At 46.0% G+C, this 19,587-nt stretch overlaps 1 protein-coding gene across 1 annotated transcript in view; it reads right to left on the reverse strand.

Annotated features, from left to right (window-relative positions):
* Positions 1-1,489: 1,489 nt before the first annotated feature.
* Positions 1,490-19,587, reverse strand: part of PNN (pinin, desmosome associated protein) — a 32,733-nt gene continuing 14,635 nt past the window's right edge. Inside the window, exons 2-9 of the mRNA XM_068254287.1 lie at positions 19,306-19,383; positions 16,823-16,891; positions 10,909-10,981; positions 10,733-10,827; positions 9,173-9,248; positions 5,839-5,994; positions 5,614-5,752; positions 1,490-2,966 (exon numbers count right to left, since the gene is read on the reverse strand). Coding sequence (XP_068110388.1) covers positions 1,678-2,966; positions 5,614-5,752; positions 5,839-5,994; positions 9,173-9,248; positions 10,733-10,827; positions 10,909-10,981; positions 16,823-16,891; positions 19,306-19,383 — 1,975 coding nt within the window. The 3' untranslated portion in view covers positions 1,490-1,677. The remainder of the gene's footprint in view (positions 2,967-5,613; positions 5,753-5,838; positions 5,995-9,172; positions 9,249-10,732; positions 10,828-10,908; positions 10,982-16,822; positions 16,892-19,305; positions 19,384-19,587) is intronic.

A 19,587-nucleotide genomic window follows, 5' to 3' on the forward strand; every position in this document is an offset into this window, starting at 1 on the left:
CCCTGCCTCCTTTCAGAGAAATGCTGCAGCACTCCATCTCTGATACAGAAAATGCCCTGGCACTCTTCTGAATGGGGGCAAGGCTACGCCTGGAAAGTGGAAACCAGCGGACATGGGGCTCAGGGAGTGAGCTAGAGGAAAAAGACCAGGCAAGTGATTATAACTATCCGAGAAGAGGATCCATAGAATATTTATTTTACACTGAATAGTCTCTTTAAAAGGATACCCGAAGTGACATGTGACTTGATGAGTTAGATGTGTGTACAGTGCCTAGCACACAAATAACTATGCTGTGTTCTTTTTTTCTCTGTCTGAGTTAAATATCAAGTATGCAAGTGGCTGACCCAGTCCTGACTCAGGCAGGAAGTGACTACAATGTGCCACTCACTGATAAGAAATTCCAATTATAAAACACTTTCCTGGCAGAAAATGGCTTCAGAGAGCAAGAAAGCGATAAAAAGGGGAATTTCTCATCAGTGAGGGTCACACTGTAGTCACTTCCTGTCTGAGTCAGGACTGAGTCAGCCACTTACATACCAGACATTTAACGCTTTCAGGCAGAGAAAGAAAAAAAAAAAAAAAGGAACACAACATAGTTATTTGTGTGCTAGGCACTGTACACACCCATGTCTATCTCATGTAATTTCAGGTATCCTTTAACAGGAGCCTGAGGTGACAGGTATAGTGAGGCTGCCACTTTTGTTACCTTTTAAATACGGGCAGTTACCTGGCTGTCCTGCTGATCCACTGCCTCCAATCCTTTTAGCAACACACCCTGAACTAGCATGCAGATCAGATGTCTAACGGGATGAGCTGCATGAATGTTTCAGGTGTGTGATTCAGACAACACTGCAGCCAAATACATCAGCAGGATAGCCACAGGTATTGTTTAAAAGGAAATAAATATGTCAGCCTCCATATCGCTCTTGCTTCAGGTTCCCTTGAACTCTGGATGCAGTGCGTTTTCAATAGATGAGCATGAGATGGCCAATAGATTAGCATTGCTTTAACATTGGGCCGGCTATGTAATTATGTGTTCCAACACTTGCAGTATGCACTGCAGCACACACGTTACAATGCACATGTTACGTAATGCGCAGTGCGACAACCTTCTTTTCTTGTGACCACTTGATGCTCCAGGGCCGTAAATATTCGTCTATGCAAGTAAATAAGAAATGAATGGGCAGAGAAAATTGCTCTGGTCCTCAAGTGGTTTTTATTAATACAGCAGTCTGAAAACCTACTGTGCTAATGTCCTGTTTCACTCACTGTGCTACAATGCCAGAAAAATGAGAAAAAAATATATATAGGTCTTCCCCACTTGAGACACAGATAGAAATAACAAAGATGATGGATCTAACCACACCCTGCTCTCACCTAAGGTTAACAAAAAAGGAGACATTAGATTTAGGATTTAAATTTTATTATGTATAACTGCCCAAACTGGCAAAATGATCAAAGTAAGATCAAGCAAATAAAGAGGCAAAGATAGGGGAGAAAAACCCGGCATGGTTTTTATTTAGAGATCTGAGCTTACATCTCTCAAACCAACAAATTACAAAAAATATGTCATTAAAATAAAAATAAAAAGGTCTCTGTGCTTTCCCAAACAATTAGTACCATGCTATTGTTGCGGGAGCACCAGGCAGCAACTACAGTTCATTAACAGCGCATCTGTCAACGCCTTTTGTCTTTCCTGTCTGATTTACGATCTCTCTCACTTCTTGAGGGTCTTTTTGCAGACCGGCTACCTTCTGCATTTGTCCTCTTGTGATCAGACCGTGATGAGCCTTTGTCCTTGGATCCTTTGGAGTCTCTGCTACTGACTTTTGAAGATGACTTGTGACTCCTCTCTACTCCTGAGGCATCTCTTCGCTTTCGCTCTGTGCTCCTCCTGCGTTTCTCCTCTCTGACATGACCTCTACCTCTGCTCCGGCTTCGACTTTCACTGCTGCTACTACTACTGCTGCTACTGCTGTCTCTGCTGCTGCTCCCACTACTGCTGCTGCTACTGCTTGAACTGCTGCGGCTACTGCTGCTACTAGAGCTGCTTCCGCTACTGCTGGAACTGGAACTGCTGCTAGAACTACTGCTGCTGCTACTACGGCTCCTGCTCTTCATCTTGTTTTTGGTCCTGCCCCTACTCCTCTTCTCTTTGTGGTCTGGGGAACTGACAGGAGGCTGCTCTACCACAGCCTCAGAAGAATTTTCAGCTATCACTGTACTTTCATCTTTTTCTGCCACTCGCTCCTCCTCCTCTAACACGCTATAGTGTGGATCCAGCTTGGTCTGAGGCTCATAGTCAAGAGGTGGACGGAACATTAAATCTGGCTCCCGTTCAGTCTCCCGCCTTTCTGTCGATTCAGGCTCTGTTTCAGGTTCTGGCTCATCTATTTTTTCTGTCTCAATCTCATCAGTTTTGTTTTCCAACTGTTCTTCAACTCGCTCTTCACTTTCTACTTCCTTACTATGGTTACTGTCTTCAGCTATTTCCAGACCACCTGACTGACTGGTATCTACAACTTCCTGATGATCCTCATCCATACTATCTTTATGCTCCTCCTCTTCCTTTACTTCCTCCTCCATCTCAACTTCCTGTTCCTCCCTGGGACTAGCCTGGGGCTCTTCCACCTCAACTCTACCCTCTTCCTCAATCTTTTCCTCAACCTTGGAATCTTCACCATCTTCCATAAGGCTAGTCTCCTGTACTATTTCTACCTCCCTCACAATAACATCCTTCTCTTCCTCAAAGGTATCCTCCATCTCTATGTCATTAGGCAGGTTACCTGTCTCCTCAACTCTCTCATGTCGAGCCACCTTACCATCTTCTCGATCCTCCTTCTGTTCTTCATTATCGACGTCGTGCTTCTTTTCGTGATCTTTTTCTTTCACAGACTGCCGTCTTGGCCTAGCTTCCATTTTGTTTAATTGCTCAGCAAATTCAGTTTTTCTATTTTCAAAGATATCTAAAGGAGAGAAGAAATAAATTGGATTGAACAAACAAGCTATTTGTATGTTTAACATAAAAAAACACTTATTTTAGGCTATTTATTCCCATGTTAAAGTGAATTGAAGCCTTTAAAAACAAAAAAAAAAACAAATACCTAAGGAAAGGGAAGGCTCTGGGTCCTACAGAGCCTTCGCAGTGTTCTCCCCAGGGCTATTTAGGTGGGCGGGCCACCCAGGTGTTTTCAATCCCCGCCCGGCTGCCAATAGTCTGTGCTGAGGGTTTGATTGGCTGGCGTGTCATCGGCGATTCGGCTGGGGGCAGCGTGTCTCAGCCACAAGCAGTGTGGAGTAGGGGAATGCCCACAAGTGCAGAAGCTGAAGTCCAACCTCTATCCCCCCTACCTCTACCGCCGCTCAACCAGCTCCTCTGGCGGTAGATTCAGAGTCACTGGCTCTGCGCTGTCTTGAACGCTAGAGCACAAGCCAGCTGCCTGATCCACACTGTCCTGTCCTCTCTCCGAGATGCTGCACATACTACTTCCTGTTTTAGTGTACGCAGCATCGGAGAGATCTAGGCGTTCAAGACAGTGCAGAGCCAGTAATGCTGAATCTACTGTCAGAGGAGCTGGTTGAGCGGGGGAAGAGGGAGGGGGGATAGAGGTCATACTCCAGCTTCTGCACTTGTGGGCATCCGAGACACGCTGAAGTGCACCCCCCCCCCCCCCCCCGAATCGCCGATGACGCTGGGGGTTTGAGAGAGGAGCCAGTGACGCTGTATCTACTCCGGGGGGCGGAGCCGAGGTAAGTTGCACCTCCTCCCCACTAGCCCACCAGCCTAACCACTAAGCCCGCCAGCCTAACCACTAAGCCCGCCAGCCTAACCACTAAGCCCGCCAGCCTAACCACTAAGCCCGCCAGCCTGACCACCTACCGACCCCACAAGCCTCACCACTTACCAACCCACCCCACTAGCCACCAGCCTGACCACCACCCCACTAGCCACCAGCCTGACCACCCACCCCACTAGCCACCAGCCTGACCACTTACCCAACCCACTAGCCACCAGCCTGACCACTTACCCAACCCACTAGCCACCAGCCTGACCACCCACCTACCCACCAGCCTGACCTACCCACCACACTAGCCACCAATCTGACCTACCTCACTAGACACCAGCCTGACCTACCTACCTACCCACTTACCCAACCCACCAGCCTGACATACTTATCCACTAACCCTCCTTTTCCACACAGCATGACCTTAGGGCCCTTTTCCAATAGCCGTGATCAGCTTCAGAAAGCAGATCGCAGCCGTTTTGATGAGCATTGTTATATCATGCAAATCACGGTGCTCATATCCCACTAGCATGCGTCGTATTTTTCAGAATCACAATTGTTGGGCAATTGTGCACTGTTCCCAGCAGCTATATGGAGCAATCACGGGCAGCGTAAATTGTAGGTTGCGTGATCGCAGCGCAATTGCGATCACACTTCCTAGTGGAAAAGGGCCCTTACTTCTCCACCCGGCTACTTTTTCATGCCACCCAGCTGAAAAAAAATTTCTGGGGAGAACCCTGCTTCCCGTTCACCTGCCGGTCTTCCTCATACCCTCGGAAGCACTTGGGCCTCCGAAGACAGACGGCTCTGTACAGAGAGAGAGCGGGAGAGAGAGCGCGAGAGCGAGCACGCGAGAGAGAGCGCGCGCGGACGCAGTAAGGAGCGGCCTGTCTTCAGAAACCCAAGTGTTTCCAAAGAAGAGCATCTATTTAAAAAAAAAAAAAAAAAAGGCTTCAGACGTCCTGTAAATCAGCTGTCAATTTAAACTGCTTACCAAAGCTTTTGCAATCCTACCAATTAACAAAATCACATTTGGTATAGATAGAGAAAGAATATAGTATATCCATTTTATCTCTATACCCCCGTCCATAACAGAATCACTGTAGCCTAGCAATGGATAAGTACAGCACTCTGCCTTGAGAAAGAAACACATGCAAATTCAGAGTTGGTGACATAAGTTTGACCATCCCTACATATAAGCTGCCATGTTTGCTCCATGTCTGGCTTCAAATGTACAGCAAAGTCCCCGTTATTCGGAACGCAGGCAACAGGAAGTCTCAACTCACCGGCACGCCTGAGCGGATAACGGGGACTATAATTTAAGGGGTTTTTTTGGGGGGGAGCGGGGGTTGCAGGCTATTAAATACTCACCGAGCCTCCAGCGACGTCTTGTAGCTTTGCTGAAGCTCCTGTCGGCTTTACAGCATCCGCGCACAGTTCCCGGTGTGCCGTATATTGAGGAAGCTAGAAAGCTACTAGGAGCTTCTGGAAGGCTACTAAACATCGCGGGAGGCTCGGTGAGTATTTTACACCGGGGGTGGAGTGGAGGAAGCCACGGGTAAGTATTGTTTTTTACTATTTCATAGTCTCTGGTACACTACGTACAGTTTTGCTTTGAAACACCATGGAATAAACCTAGATAAAACTGTTGGAAACAATTAAAGTAAGGGGGCAATATATACTATGGAAGTCATTTCACAGTGGATTATAAGAAAATTTCAATTATTTCTATAGCTTGGGGTAAACTATTGAACATGCGTGGAAATTCTTTTCAATGGGTTACAAAAAAACACAGACCTAGGAAGGGAAGAAAAACAAAAACACTTACTGTTCATTTTTTTCTGCGAATCCTCTAATAATTTGTGTGTCGGTGGGCACATCCTGCTTGGCATATAGAACAGGTGGGGTCTCGTTTTGGTTCTGATAAACTTGATAATTTTTATGTTGTGTTCATTCCACTCTTCTTGCTGGAAGATGCATTAAAGAAAATACATTTAGAAAATGTACAAGCGGAAGTGAAATACTGTAAAGAGACTGAGAACCATCCACTCACCAAGTGTGCCAGCTCAACCTTCTGCTCCAGCAGTCGCAGCTCTGTTTGCTTGGCACGTCTTTCCTCGAACAGCTCTCGCCGTTCATTCTCCACCTGTTTCTTCTCTTCCTCTGCCTGCACCTCGAGCTTCTGCTCAATTTCTAGTCGTCGCTTTTGCTAAAGTAAAAAAAAAAGACAGATTATAAGGACAGCCCAGCAACAATTTCTGGCTTTTACTAAAAGCAGACCTTTTCTTAGATGACCACTTATATGAATAAACTGTAAAAAAAAAAAAAGCCTGTAAACACATACAAATAAGTATGTTTCTTCCAGAGAAAAAATGAGCTATAAATTACTTTTCACCTATGCCGTCTATTACAGTAGTTAGTAGAAATCTGATGAAACTGACAGGTTTTTGACTAGTCTTCCCTTCCTGCGGGAGTCTCAGTAATTTAGTCTTTACGAAAGCACTCCCTGGAAAGGTGATGCAGGTCGCTCCCTCTACCTGTTCACACACTATTCCGGCAGTTGGACTGAGCAAGTGACGTTCACCAAGTGCTTTTGAAAAGAAAGAAAACAGACTCCCCCAACGAGGAGATGGGCTTGTCCTTAGCCTGTCAGTTTTGTCAGATTACTACCTACTGTAAGTGACAGCCACATAGGAGAAAAGTAATTTTACTCTGGGAGAAATGTACCTTTTATTTAAAGCACCTCTGACCTGGTTCCCTCTCCCCAGATTATTTTATTATGTGTTATTACTGGTGCTGTGTGACTGATAGGCCTGAAAGATAAATCGAATTTAGACCAAAATAGCAATCACCAAGATGACAATTTCGGCGATTATCGCAATAACGTAATTTCCACATGGGGGAAGTTTGAAGAAGTGGCTTCAAACTTCCACAAAGCCCCGGCGCGTGTGGCCCGCAGCGTTGGACATAGAGCTGTCCGTCCTCTATCGCCGTCTGCCGGCTCTTGTGCTTGGCAAAGCTCCAGGTTCCTGTATGTCACATGACATGCAGGAAGTATTCTGTGCATTAGAGCCTGCAGGAGGCAAAGTGGATAGACTGGCATCGCTGGACTCGTGCTGGAAGCTATGTCCAGAACTGATGCAGCTTGAGGGACAGAGGAGGCAGAGAGACACAGAAGACATAGAGGGAGCACAGAGAGAGAGAGAGAGAGAGAGAGAGAGAGAGAGAGAGAGAGAGAGAGAGAGAGAGAGAGAGAGAGAGAGAGAGAGAGAGAGAGAGAGAGAGAGAGAGAGAGAGAAACAGAGCGGGCACAGACAAAAAAGGCAAGAGAGCCAGGAGGCATAAAGAGGCAAAGGGGGCACAAAGAGACAGGGGGAACAAAGCTTGATATGAAGGAAATTGTGAATCGAATCAAAATCGCAATATCAGACAGAAATTGCTTAATTCAATTTTTTCCTAAAATCGTTCAGGCCTAGTGACTAACAGCACAATTCCCCCCCCGTGTCCCCTGTAGCCCCGTTACGCTCAGTCGTAATCTTCGACTGAGGCAGGTCGAATGTGAGGGGAGGAAGTGGCAGTTCTTACTCCCCTCTGTCCTTCCATAATTCAAGCCCCCTCCACTCGCCACTACAGTTACCCTTATTATTCTGTGTACACAGCATGCAGGGGAACTGCATGGAGCAGGGCTGTGGAGTAGGAGTCAGAGCAATTTTGGGTACCTGGATTCGGAGGTTTCAGTAAAATGAGGAGGCGGATGATTTTGCACCGACTCCACAGCTCTGCCGATGAGTGCGATTTTGTGGTATTTGAGTTTCGGATATCCTTCACACCTCAACACAAGACTGCACACCGCGCAGCTCCCCAGCACGCTGTTTGCAGCGATTCACATGGGAAGCTACATCGGTGAGTGAAGGAGTGGGGCTAAAGACGGGCAAAGGGGAGGAAGAGCTGCCACTTCCCTTCACCGCACATATTTGTTGTCAGAATGCGGGAGCTGGAGGTGGGAGGGTGGTGCTGTGTGTTAGCCACACAGCTCCAGGAGCAAAATATATTAAAAGTATCAGGGACCAGGTCAGGGGTACTTAAAGTGTTTAAGTATTTTCAAATTTTTTTTGCAATAGAGGTTCATTAACCACTTAAGCCTAACTGGACGAGATTTCTCGTCCAGTTAGGCTGCGTGCACTCCCGCGGGTCGCGCGCACTCCTGCGGCCCCCCCCCCCGTGCGCGCTCCCGCTACCTGCCGTTAGCCGTGTGAACAGTGAAAGGGATTATAGCTCCCTTTCACCGATCGCATCCCCCCGGAGAAAAGCCGACGGCGTCTCTCTAGACGCTGCAGCTTTTCTGCGTACCAAAAAGTTCCGTGTCTTTCTTCTTCCTGGGAGAGAGCTCGATCGCTCCCAGGACTATTTGACTGTGGCCATCTTGTGGCCAAATAGTAAAACTACACCCACATACATTTTCCTTTAGACATATACACTTTTTTACATAAAAAATAAAACTGTTTACCTCCCACACCAAAAATTACCCACATACAATTTTTAATTAAAAAAAAAAAAAAAAATGTACAATAAAAAAAAAAAAAAAAAAAAAAAAAAAAAGTTACCTAAGGGTCTGAACTTTATAAATATGCATGTGAAAGGAGTATATTATATTTTTTAAAAAAATTATGGGCTTGTAAAGAGTGATGGACGCAAATTGAAAAATTGCACCTTTACTTCCAAATAAAATATCGGCGCCATATATTGTGATAGGGACATCATTTAAATGGTGTAATAAGCAGGACAAATTGGCAAATAAAGTACATGGGAATTAATTATGGTAGCATGTATGAATTTTAAACTATAATGGCCAAAAGCTGAGAAATAATGATTTTTTTCCATTTCTTTCATAATATTCCTGATAAAATGGATTTAGAATAAATTCATTTTCAGCAAAATGTATCACCCACAGAAAGCCTAATTGGTGGCGGGAAAAAACAAGATATAGATCCATTCATTGTGATGAGTAGTGATAAAGTTATTGGCAAATGAATGGGAGGTGAAAGTTGCTCAGATGCAAAAAATAAACAACCCTTTGGGCTTAAGTGGTTAAATCTGCCAAAAAGTAAAACAGTACTATCAAACTACCAACAGTTATTTTTAGAGAAAATTAAGTGTAGTCCAGGTCACTGCTCAGACTTTACAGAAGGCTGAACCGGCAAGGCCGTCTCCTCTACAGCATATGGTAATACACTACATCACTTGCAGACTTACTTAAAAATCCTACTATCTTGTTGATGCCACAGTGCAGACTAGTTTAGCTGCACTGTGACATCATAAGAGGGGGGATATGGTTCAGAAAATACAAGCTAGGCAACCCAGCATTTCATGAATATAAAGTTACTTACTCTTTCTGAAGCAACATTTGACTCTTGCTTGAATTTTTGAAGCGTTCCCATCAACAGGCCAAATATTCGCCGATTTCTAAAAAAAAAATAAAAAAAAAATTATGAAAGCCTTGACAGCCATCAGTGAAACACAAAGTCCCCATTGCAAACCTTAATCTTCTCTTCCCATTACCAAATTACGTATATGTTATCTGCGTTTCTATCAGAAATTCAATCACACACTACTGCAGCCAAAAGGGCCAGGAAGACAGTAAGCAACTGTCATTCTTTAAATGTAATATGGCAGCATCCATAGCCCTTTCACTACAGGGTTCCTATAAGAGATCTAAAGCCCCATCTACACAATACAATTCCACATGCGATCAAATTTGATTGGATCAAATTCGATTGGATCGATTAATTCCGACATGTCCGATCGGGACTCAACCGATAGTGTGATAGAGTTTGGTTAGCTATCAATGCAAAAAAAATCCACCACACTATCGATTGAGTCCCGATCGGACATGTCTGATTTAATCGATCCAATTGAATTTGATCGATCGCACGTGGAATTGTATCGTGTAGATGGGGCTTAAGAGCCTAGTACCCCAAGAGAGACAGATGGGTGCATGAGGCAAATATATAAAAATGTATAAAAAGAAGAAAAGCAAGAAATAAAGAGAAGTAAAGAGTGGCATACTGCACCTTCAGGATCCCCCAAGGCCCACCGAATTCTCAGTATATTTTTAAAAGAATAAACCCCCATGCAAACTGGTATATTCAGCCGGCTATAGTGAGGCTTCGCCTCGAACAATTCAAGTGAGATTGTGGCTTTGCCCACTTGTAGAGCATAAGAACTGCTCAACACACAGGAATAGTGGCAGCTACACAGAGAGAAGGGAAAGCGAAACCGTTGGAGGTAGGTACCAACAAGCTCACCTGCCCCATGACCGCATTTTTCCTTGGTGGGAAAAACAACTAAACTGAGGTGGATTGGGAAAAGGTTATATAGGGTAAAAATGATCGTTCACTATTGTGAAATTTCTAAAAAAAAAAAAAAAAAAAAAAAAAATGTATTCTGGAAAGAATGCTAGAAGGGATAGTGAAGGGTTAAGAATTAGTTAAAAAAAAAAAAATCACCCTGCTGTTTACACATTCACAGCAGCATGAATGTGACAGCTCTACCAACAGATAGCACCTATCTACCTATCTGCCTGGCTAACATCACAGGAGGAGACAGATTTACTGCTTGAAAAGCCTGCAGTACAGTCTAATAATCTTAGCCAGCAGATAGGAACTATCCATCAGTAAAGATCGGTCACATTCGCGCTGCCGTGAATGTGTAAACAGCAGGGTTATTTTTTTTTTCTTAACGAATACTTAACCGTTCACCAATTCCTTCTACTAGCATTCTTTCCAGGATTTTTTTTTTTATTTTTTTTTAGAAATTTCGTGATAGTGGTCCTTCAAGTGTTTCCTTTAGGGGCGGAACTGGCTCCCGCTAGTATTCAGCCATCTTGGAGGACAATTAAAACAGACTGGCTATAAATCCGTCTAGTTCATCCAAGTACTGGCGCTTACCTCTGCTTCCCCTTTTCATCCATGTTTTGATCCTGTATAAGATCTCGGCGAGTACGTTCTTTGGAGGTAGCAACGACTGAGGATTGCAACGCTGGCTGTAATATAAAACAACAGAGTCACCATCGAGAGCAGCCAAAAGATTCTCAGTCTCACAAACCGCTTACAAAACAACATACCTTTTTATCATCGTCATCCTCAGCGTCGCTCTCCTGGCGTGACTCTCTCCTCTGCCGACGCTCCCCGCCCAGCCTGGAAAAGGTTAGGTGGAGGTTAAAAATATGGTCAACAAGTTCACCATTTCTGAACAGTTTAAAAAGGTGCTAAGCTCAGGCATAAAATAGACAGCCATCACAGGACCCTTCTGGTGTAGAGCATTATACACATACTAACAGGAAATCACCTGAGGCAGCCATCTGGGCAGTCTTAAAGGACGTGATCGTGTGGCTTATAGAACTGGGTTTGCCTATAGGTGGGGGTATCGCCCCTCTAGACCAATAAAACCAAAAGGTGGAAAGCCAGCTCCAATACAAGTTCCAACAGAGGCAGAGTCAGTGGCTGAGTCCGACTCCTCAGTTGTCAGTGGGAGTTCGGGGGCAGCCGGTGACCCTAAGACCTCTCCAAAAGGATCCAAAAGATACGATACTAGATCTAACAACAGAAAAAGGGTAAAAGAAACAAAACGTATCCCCAAGGGTGCCCCGAAGGGTCCAGTATGTGGTGGTGTTTCGGACTCTGGCCCGGGAGAGGGAGATGGCGATGGGTCCTCTGTGGGACCCTCGTCCTCACCTTTTTTAGGGTAGGTGGGCTGACGGAGAGGGGCGATTCCGACGCGACAGTACTTGAATTGGATCACAAGGATTTACAAGTTATTAATCTCACTGGTGAGGCCCTTTCCGCACCTATGCATGCACTCCTGTCAAGAGGCCTGGGGTTCTGCCCAACTTACAACTTTGATATGTTTGAGGTAATAACGGATATACATATCTTTGGACGTAAAATTCTCATGAAGCTGTTAAGCGATGGTTCGCTGCAGAGGGATATACAACCCCCTCCGCAGATTGTTCTATCGGATCAGGATAAACGGGCCCTTGCTGATCTCATGGATCTCCACGGTGAGATCAATGAGGCTGCTGGCAGCATTGATGCACTGCCGGATACCTTACCAGTGCAATATCAACCATCATTAGACGAGTTGGAATTGAGAAATCGGTCTCGTCGGTTTCCGCCCCTCTCTGTCAGCCCCAGTCTGCGGACATTTATATCAGTGGTAGAGAGAGACATCATGCGCCTCTCTGGCAGGGTCTCTGATGCTCAGAATCTGACGACGGAGGAGTTGGATGCACTTGAGGAGCTCGGGTCGCAGACGAGATGGGAGATTAAACCCTCTGATAAAGGGGGGAATGTGGTTGTAATGGGGGTGCTGGCCTACAGGGACATGTGTTTGCAGATTCTTGAGAATCAGGATTGTTATGTTCGTGTCTCCGCGTCCAGGGTCACCAGATGTCAAAAGCAGCTATTTACCATTATCGATGACGCGCTGCGGCGCAGTATCATTGGGGAAGATGGGAGTCAATTTTTGAAAGTGTTATATCCCATAACACCTACGTTTTATGCCCTACCCAAGATTCATAAGCAGAAGGAGCGCCCTCCTGGGCGACCAATTGTTTCAGGCCGTGGGTCCCTGACGGAGAGGGTGAGTGTGTACATTGATCGGCATCTTCAGCCTCATGTGCAGGCCCTCCCCTCTTATGTCAGGGATACCATGCACCTACTTAAAGTATTGGAGGGCACTCAGGTCCCCTCAGACGCGATTCTGGTGGCCTTGGACGTGGAGGCACTATACTCTAGTATCCCCCATGATTTGGGGGTGGCGGCTGTGGGTACCTTCCTTGGTGAGCTCGACGTGCGACAGACGGCACATAATATTTTTTTACTTGATCTGTTAAGATTCTTGTTGCTGAATAATATATTCGTTTTTGACGGGGCACACTACCTCCAGGTGCAGGGCGCGGCGATGGGCACTACTTGTGCCCCGTCTTACGCAAACCTGTACCTGGGGGAGTGGGAGCGCACGATTTTTGCCGACGATGGTCTCTCGATGTACCTGTGCCACGTTTTGATGTGGCATAGGTACATCGATGACATCTTTATCGTTTGGACGGGATCCTTGAGTGATTTGCGTTCTTTCGTGGGTGCTATTAACCGTAACACGAGGAACTTACATTTTACGCTAACTTATGATTTCAGCAGAATTCCATTTTTGGACACCTGGATATTGATTGATGATCAGGGCCGCCTGTCGACGGGTCTCTATAGGAAGGATACGGCTACAAACGCCCTTCTTCGAGCTGATAGCTTTCACCCCGAACATACAATTCGGGGTATCCCTGTGGGCCAGTACCTCCGTGTGAAAAGAAATTGTTCGGAAGCCTCTACCTTTGAAATGGAGGCAGCAAACCTACGCTCCCGTTTTAGGGAGCGAGGATATCCGGACAATCTCCTGAGAAGGGCATATCAACGGGCGACTGCGGCTGATCGCACGGCTTTGATTATGAGGGGCGGGTCTCGGAGAGATGGTAGTGAGGATATACGATTTTGTACCAAATATTCCGCTCAACATAAAGAAATGGCGCGTATTTTTGAACGCCATTGGTACATTCTGATCAACGATCCTAAAATCAATCCTCTGGTGCCATCGGAACCCAAAATTGCCTTTAAGAGGGCACCATCCCTCCGGGACCTTACAGTCAGGAGTCATTTCCGTGGGATTGAATCCACACGTCCCCATTGCAGAGTGACTGGCACATACAGCTGTGGTGGATGTGGTATATGTCGATTTCTATCTGTTGGGAGGGAAGTTGTACTCCCCAATGGACATCGTTGGCGATTGCAACATTTTGTCAATTGCAATACCCTGTTTGTGGTGTACCTCCTTTCTTGCCAGTGTGGGGCTTTCTACATTGGCAAAACGGGACGTGATTTGAAAAGTAGGATTGGTGAACATCTTACCAACATTAGGAGTATCACATCCACTACACCTGTGGCCAGGCACTTCAAAACGATGCATGGGGGCGATTACCGTGGCTTACGAGTCATTGGTCTTGACCGTATACATACAACGATTAGGGGAGGCAACTATGATCGGTTGCTTCTTCAAAAAGAATCCCGATGGATTTTTGAATTAGGAGCCACCGACCCCCCAGGTTTGAATGATTCAATCGGATTCTCAGCATTCTTACCCACTTAACCTGGGTCTATATTGACTGTGGGCTATCCACATTCATCTCCCTTCCCTGTATCCCGGTCCCTCCCTCGGTGCTGTTCCTACCGGTTAGTTCTGTGCGCCCTGTGTCTGTGGGCGTATTGCTCTTGTCGTGCTTTAGTTTGGGTTCTCCCTCTGCGGCATGGCTACATATGACGCAATTGAATTTCTGGATAACTAACATTTTTCCTTGTTTAGTGAATGCTATTTGATTTGGGACTTGTTGACTCAATGTTTGGGTCATTTTTGTCCCATAATTATTTATTAACTAACTTCGTGTGTCCATGCGTCGGCTCCATTTAATTAAGAAAATAAAAAAATTTTCTTTGCTATTTACATGTATCGCTGTGATGTGGGTGATAATCATTACCTGAGCAGATCGTGTGTGTTATGTGTTTGAGTGATGTCTGTCTGGGCCCCCCCCAGCCGTGGCCCTTTGCCATCCCTCACCACCAACCATCAGCGTGTGATGTTTTACACGCAGGAGTTGTTTACCTTTGTATCCACTCCTCCTGGTGTTCGATTGGTTCTTGGCCCGTCCGGGAGGGGGATGACGCGCACGCCTGCCGTTTTGACGGCGGCGTCGTGCGTATTTAGACAGCGCATGATGACGAGATGAGTCACGCCTCCCTTTGAGAAAGCCGGAAGTGGCCGGCGAAACATGTCAGGGCACCTGGCGTGACTTTGGCTACCGCACTGCCGCCCTGCCGGGCCTGCCCCCCCCGCTACTCTCTGCCAGTCCGCTACAGCCACCTCATGATCCTGCTGTGTCCAGTGCTAGCCACTACAAGCAGTGGCGGGAAATTACGCCTGGGAATCCGTGTCTGCATCAGCAACATCTGATCTTGGTGAGACTCCTTCCTGGTTCCTCCCCTAGCCTTGGGCCCTGGCGGTGGGTTGAGGAACCTTGAGCACAAGCAGCCATCCTAGAGTGCCGTCGCCCGGAGTGGGTACAGTATATGGCTTTTCTTGCAATCCATACACCTGCGAACTAACTCTATGTTTGACCTATATGCGGATCTGCCGCTACAGTCTACCCTGCTTGCTTAAGCCTTACCTATTCCTGGACCTGAACTGCATCTGGTCATCTGCTGAATCTTCTGGCTGGCAAATTAACACTCTGCATTTGTTGCCTCCACGGCACTACTTACAACCTTGCTTATGCTAACCTTCTCTGAGCAGGACACCAATCATTTGCTAGATTGATACGGTTATTTTTGAACCTTTTTTTTTTTGGGGATCCCTAACCACATTAGGTGGTTCAAACTAGGAGCGGTGGTGTGTGGTGATGTAAGAGAGTTGTGGTGCGGTGTGTTCTGGCGAGCGGCTGACGTGTGGTCTGTTTTTAGGGGTAACTCTCTGGGTTTTTTGACAATAATTAATAAAGGTTTTGTATTTTTATAATTCTTGTGTTTATAGTGAACTTATTACACATGCCTCCCAACCCCCCCTTTCCCTTGACCTTTACGCTACCAGTCTTAAAGGAAGACAGAGGCAAAATAAAAAAGGGGTAATCTGAGCTCACACATGTGTTTTCTCCCAATAGGCTCCATTTGCCAATCAACTCCGCTAGCAGCCGCAACTAGATTCAGTCGGTAACTTTTGAACCGAAGGTGCTTGTGAGGCGCATGCACAGTATTTCATTTCACCCCATGTCTGTGCTCCAGATCAACTTTACATTATTTGCATCCTTCACCATTCCTACTGGGGGTGGAAGTACAACTCTTCTCTCTATTGCTTGGGAACTGCAGTCATGGCTATTGAGATTATAGAAATAAACCTAATGGAATGCCAGCTTCCTAGAAGGCAGTAGATGGATGTCTACACCAGTTGCTGAAAGTTTAGAGAGTCTGCTGACTCTTGCACAAGCCTTGGAGACGTTAGCAATAATTTATGATTCCACTAACAATCTTGTTGAAAGTATTTTAAAGCTATATTAAAGTGAAGCTGAGCTGAAGCTCGGGTTCAAAAGAAGTTCTTACCCTGCAGAGGGAAGCCTCAGGATCCTATTGAGGCTTCCCTCGCTTGATGGCAGCCCCTCGTTGCAGAGCGAGGGCCCCCTCCGAGTCAGGCCGTGCAGTAGCCTCACAAGCCCGCCCACTCATGCACAGTAGCACGGAGCCTCCGGCTTACTGCGAGCTCAGTCTGCTATAGCGCGCCCGTGTACAAGGAAGAGGAGCTGCACAGCCCAAATCTGATTAGCGACAATGCATCGTATTACGTTACACTATTCACACCATGTCCTCCAGTGAAATGAGAAAAGTGGGTGGCAAACCCATGATGCAACCTGCGTTACTTTAAAATGTACATTGAGGGAAAAAAAAATGTCAATAGGGGGTAGTACCTCAGAAGGGAGAAGCCTCTGGATCCTAAATAGACTTACCCATACTCCTCAGCAGAGGGAAGCAGCGCAGGAACCCCTGAAGATCCACTTGGCTGGAGCAGCCTGCAGGCACATTATAGGCTTTGGCAGAAATAGCCTAGCTCAATCGGGTCCGCTCTACGGTGCAGGTGCAAGCTGTCTTGCAGGTGCTGTGCAGTAGAGCGGACCGAATCGGCCAAGTGGGTAGCTGACACTGCACCTGTGCGAGGCTCACAGATGTAACTATTATGGTGGCAGCTTCTCCAGGGGACCCAGCACTGGATCTGGGCTGCAGAGGATGGCATGCTGGGGGGGGGGGGGGTTGATTAAATGGGCAGGCATGCCTCATTAGGATCCAGAGGCCCCACCCAAAGAAAGTACCCCGAGATTTACTTTAAAGCTCTATGTTAAGAATGCTTTAAATACCTGACTAAAGTTTAATGACTTCATGCATAAAAGCCTTTACCTGCCCAGTGCACCTTCAAAGTCCCGCTGTTTGGCTGGGGGTCCTCCTCCACCTTCTGAGAGTCCACGCCTGGTTCAGGAAAGTAAGGAAAACAGTTTAATGTCCAGTAATTAAAGAATGAAGACAAGATTTTTACCACTTTCCTTCGCTGATGCTAATGAGATTGTAGGCAGCAGACAGTTTAACAGGTCTCATAAAACATCTCATCAGAGTTGGGACAAGGTCCTCCAGCACCCAAGGCTCAGAAACCAAATTGCACCCCTCCATCCCTCAGGACCCCCCCCCCCCCCCCCCCCAAAAAAAGGGGAATAATAGCTGGCCGAGTAGTGCACCCCCTCCTACACTGCGCCCTGAGGCTGTACAGTGTATGGCTTGGAACCCACTAAAAGCACTCTTCTAAGCGCTAGTGATTTGAAAAGCGCTTATGTAAATGCTATGTGGGATTTATTTACAACAGAATTCACATCCCTCAAGTGGGATCAGACACAGTGCATTACATTAGCAGATCACAAGTGCTTAGAAAAGTGCTGCTAGTGGGTTCCAAGCTTTACTATTTAGACATTGTCAGGTGTGGCGGATGCCCATTGACATACACCGACTTCCGCAGACTTAAAACTGATGGATCAAATAACACTAGTTTTTGATGGGCCAGTATACACTGACCCATTCAGTAGGGAACCCACTGTGGAAGTAAAAAAAAAAAACCAAAAAAACTGCACTATGTTGCCATTTGATGGATGTCATACATCTGCACCAGGGTGGTAGTGGACTTTGTCAGGGATGACAGTGCTTCTGTCAAAATAAATACAGTATGGTCCAACAATAGCGTGAGACAAGCAATCTAAGGCCATCTTAACATACATGCCTGCATGCTTTCCTGCTATGGGTGTAAATCCACACAAAAAATGTAAAGAATATAAAAATTCCCCACAGGTAGCGTCCTGGCAAGGGCTGCACGATATATCGTTTTGAAACCGAAATTGTGATAAGACAATTTCCTAATCGTCAAAACTGCGAGTTTTTTAATGCTTACAATTTTCAGCGTTCCATGCGTATAATTATTAGCCTCACACGCAAAGTGTTGGCCGCGTTCCATGTCACTACGCAAGGAGGAAACGCGGTAGTGATTAGTGTAATGCGCCCAACACTTTGCATGAAGAGGCGAGGGATCCTCACATCTGACACTTCTGTTCTGCACTTAACCCCATCTCCCACGGTGACACTGTCACAGTACCGTACATTCTGAATCCTGTTCTGTAGCACGTTACAAACATGACAGAAAATGACATCCTATCAATTTGATGGTATGATGTCATTTTCTGTCAATGCATGCTTGTAAAGGTTACTGTACCTCAGTGGTCCTCAAACTAAGGCCCGCGGGCCGAATGTGGCCCCCTGAGGCTTTTTTACCGGCCCTCCACACACAAAATATATTACTTATAGATGCGGTCAGCTACATCTTTAAATATTGGTGGTCCGCATATAGAATAGCAGTGCTGGCACCACCAATCCACATGAAAACCAGAAAGCAGTAATTTGCTAGTTTCCAATCAAATTCCACATCAGGTGACACTGCTGTCCAACAGGACTGCAAGTGGTCACCAGGGTACGCTTCACTGTCTGGCCCACAAAGACTTCTACATCATTTTATGTACACTCCGGCCCCTCAGCTGTCTGTAGTATTTTGACCCGGCGCTCGACCCAAAACGTTTGAGGACCTCTGCTGTACATTGTGAATTTAGTGCTTTTAGTGCTAAAGCTTAATTCAAAGAAACAAAATTGAGAAAGTAAAAAAAAAAAAAAATCGAAATTGCAACTAGACAGAAAAACTCCTAGACTTGTCATGGCTGCTTACAGCTTAGAACCTTTACACTAAATAATAATAATGTATAAATGACTTACTCAGTGTTTGCCCATTATAAACTCTTTCCTCTCCCTGATTTACATTCTGACATTTATCACATGGTGACATTTTTACTGCTGGCAGGTGATGTCAGTGGAAGCAGCTGCTGCTTGCTTTTTTGGCAGTTGGAAAAAGCGGTTATTTCCTACAATGCAACAAGGCTCCCACAGTGTGATGTCAGCACCATGGTCCTGACACTGTGGGAGGGGTTTCACCACAATATCAGCCATAAAGAGCCCCCTGATGATCCGTTTGAGAAAAAGAAAGTATTTCTAATGGGAAAAGGGGCATCAGCTACTGATTGGGATGAAGTTCAATCCTTGGATAAAACCAAACACATGTAAACTGTATCCACCACCTTCTTACGTCAGACACTACTCAATGGCACACAAAGGCCAACCGTTATAAAAAAAATACATGGGGGGGGGGGGGGGTTAGAGATTTGAGCTGAATTTAAGGAGTACTCTTGTATCTTGCAATAGGTACAAGAGTTTTCAAGTCTAGTTTCATCACCCCAGAGAAGAGTGAATGAAAAGGCGGGGGGTGGGGGGGGGGGGGGGGGGGGGGGGGAATCACCTACCGTAGCGTAATGCCACCACGGCCTCTACCTCCAATCGCATTTGGACCTGTGAGAGTCAGCCGTCTTGCTGGTGCAGGCCTGAAATAGAAAAGAGAATGTTAATTCCTACTATTGAAAAGATAATTTCTTAAATTGGTGTTAACTCATCCTACATATGTACCAGATACATATTTGTCTATTTCAGCTAGTCAACCATTCTGAGTGCATTGAAGTGGACCTGAACTCTTGCACAGGACAGAAGTTTAGCCTGTCTAATTACCCCTCATCAGTGTTCTCCCCAGA

The sequence above is a fragment of the Hyperolius riggenbachi genome, chromosome 9 (genome assembly GCF_040937935.1).
Source record: "Hyperolius riggenbachi isolate aHypRig1 chromosome 9, aHypRig1.pri, whole genome shotgun sequence".
NCBI classification, from domain to species: Eukaryota; Metazoa; Chordata; class Amphibia; order Anura; family Hyperoliidae; genus Hyperolius; species Hyperolius riggenbachi.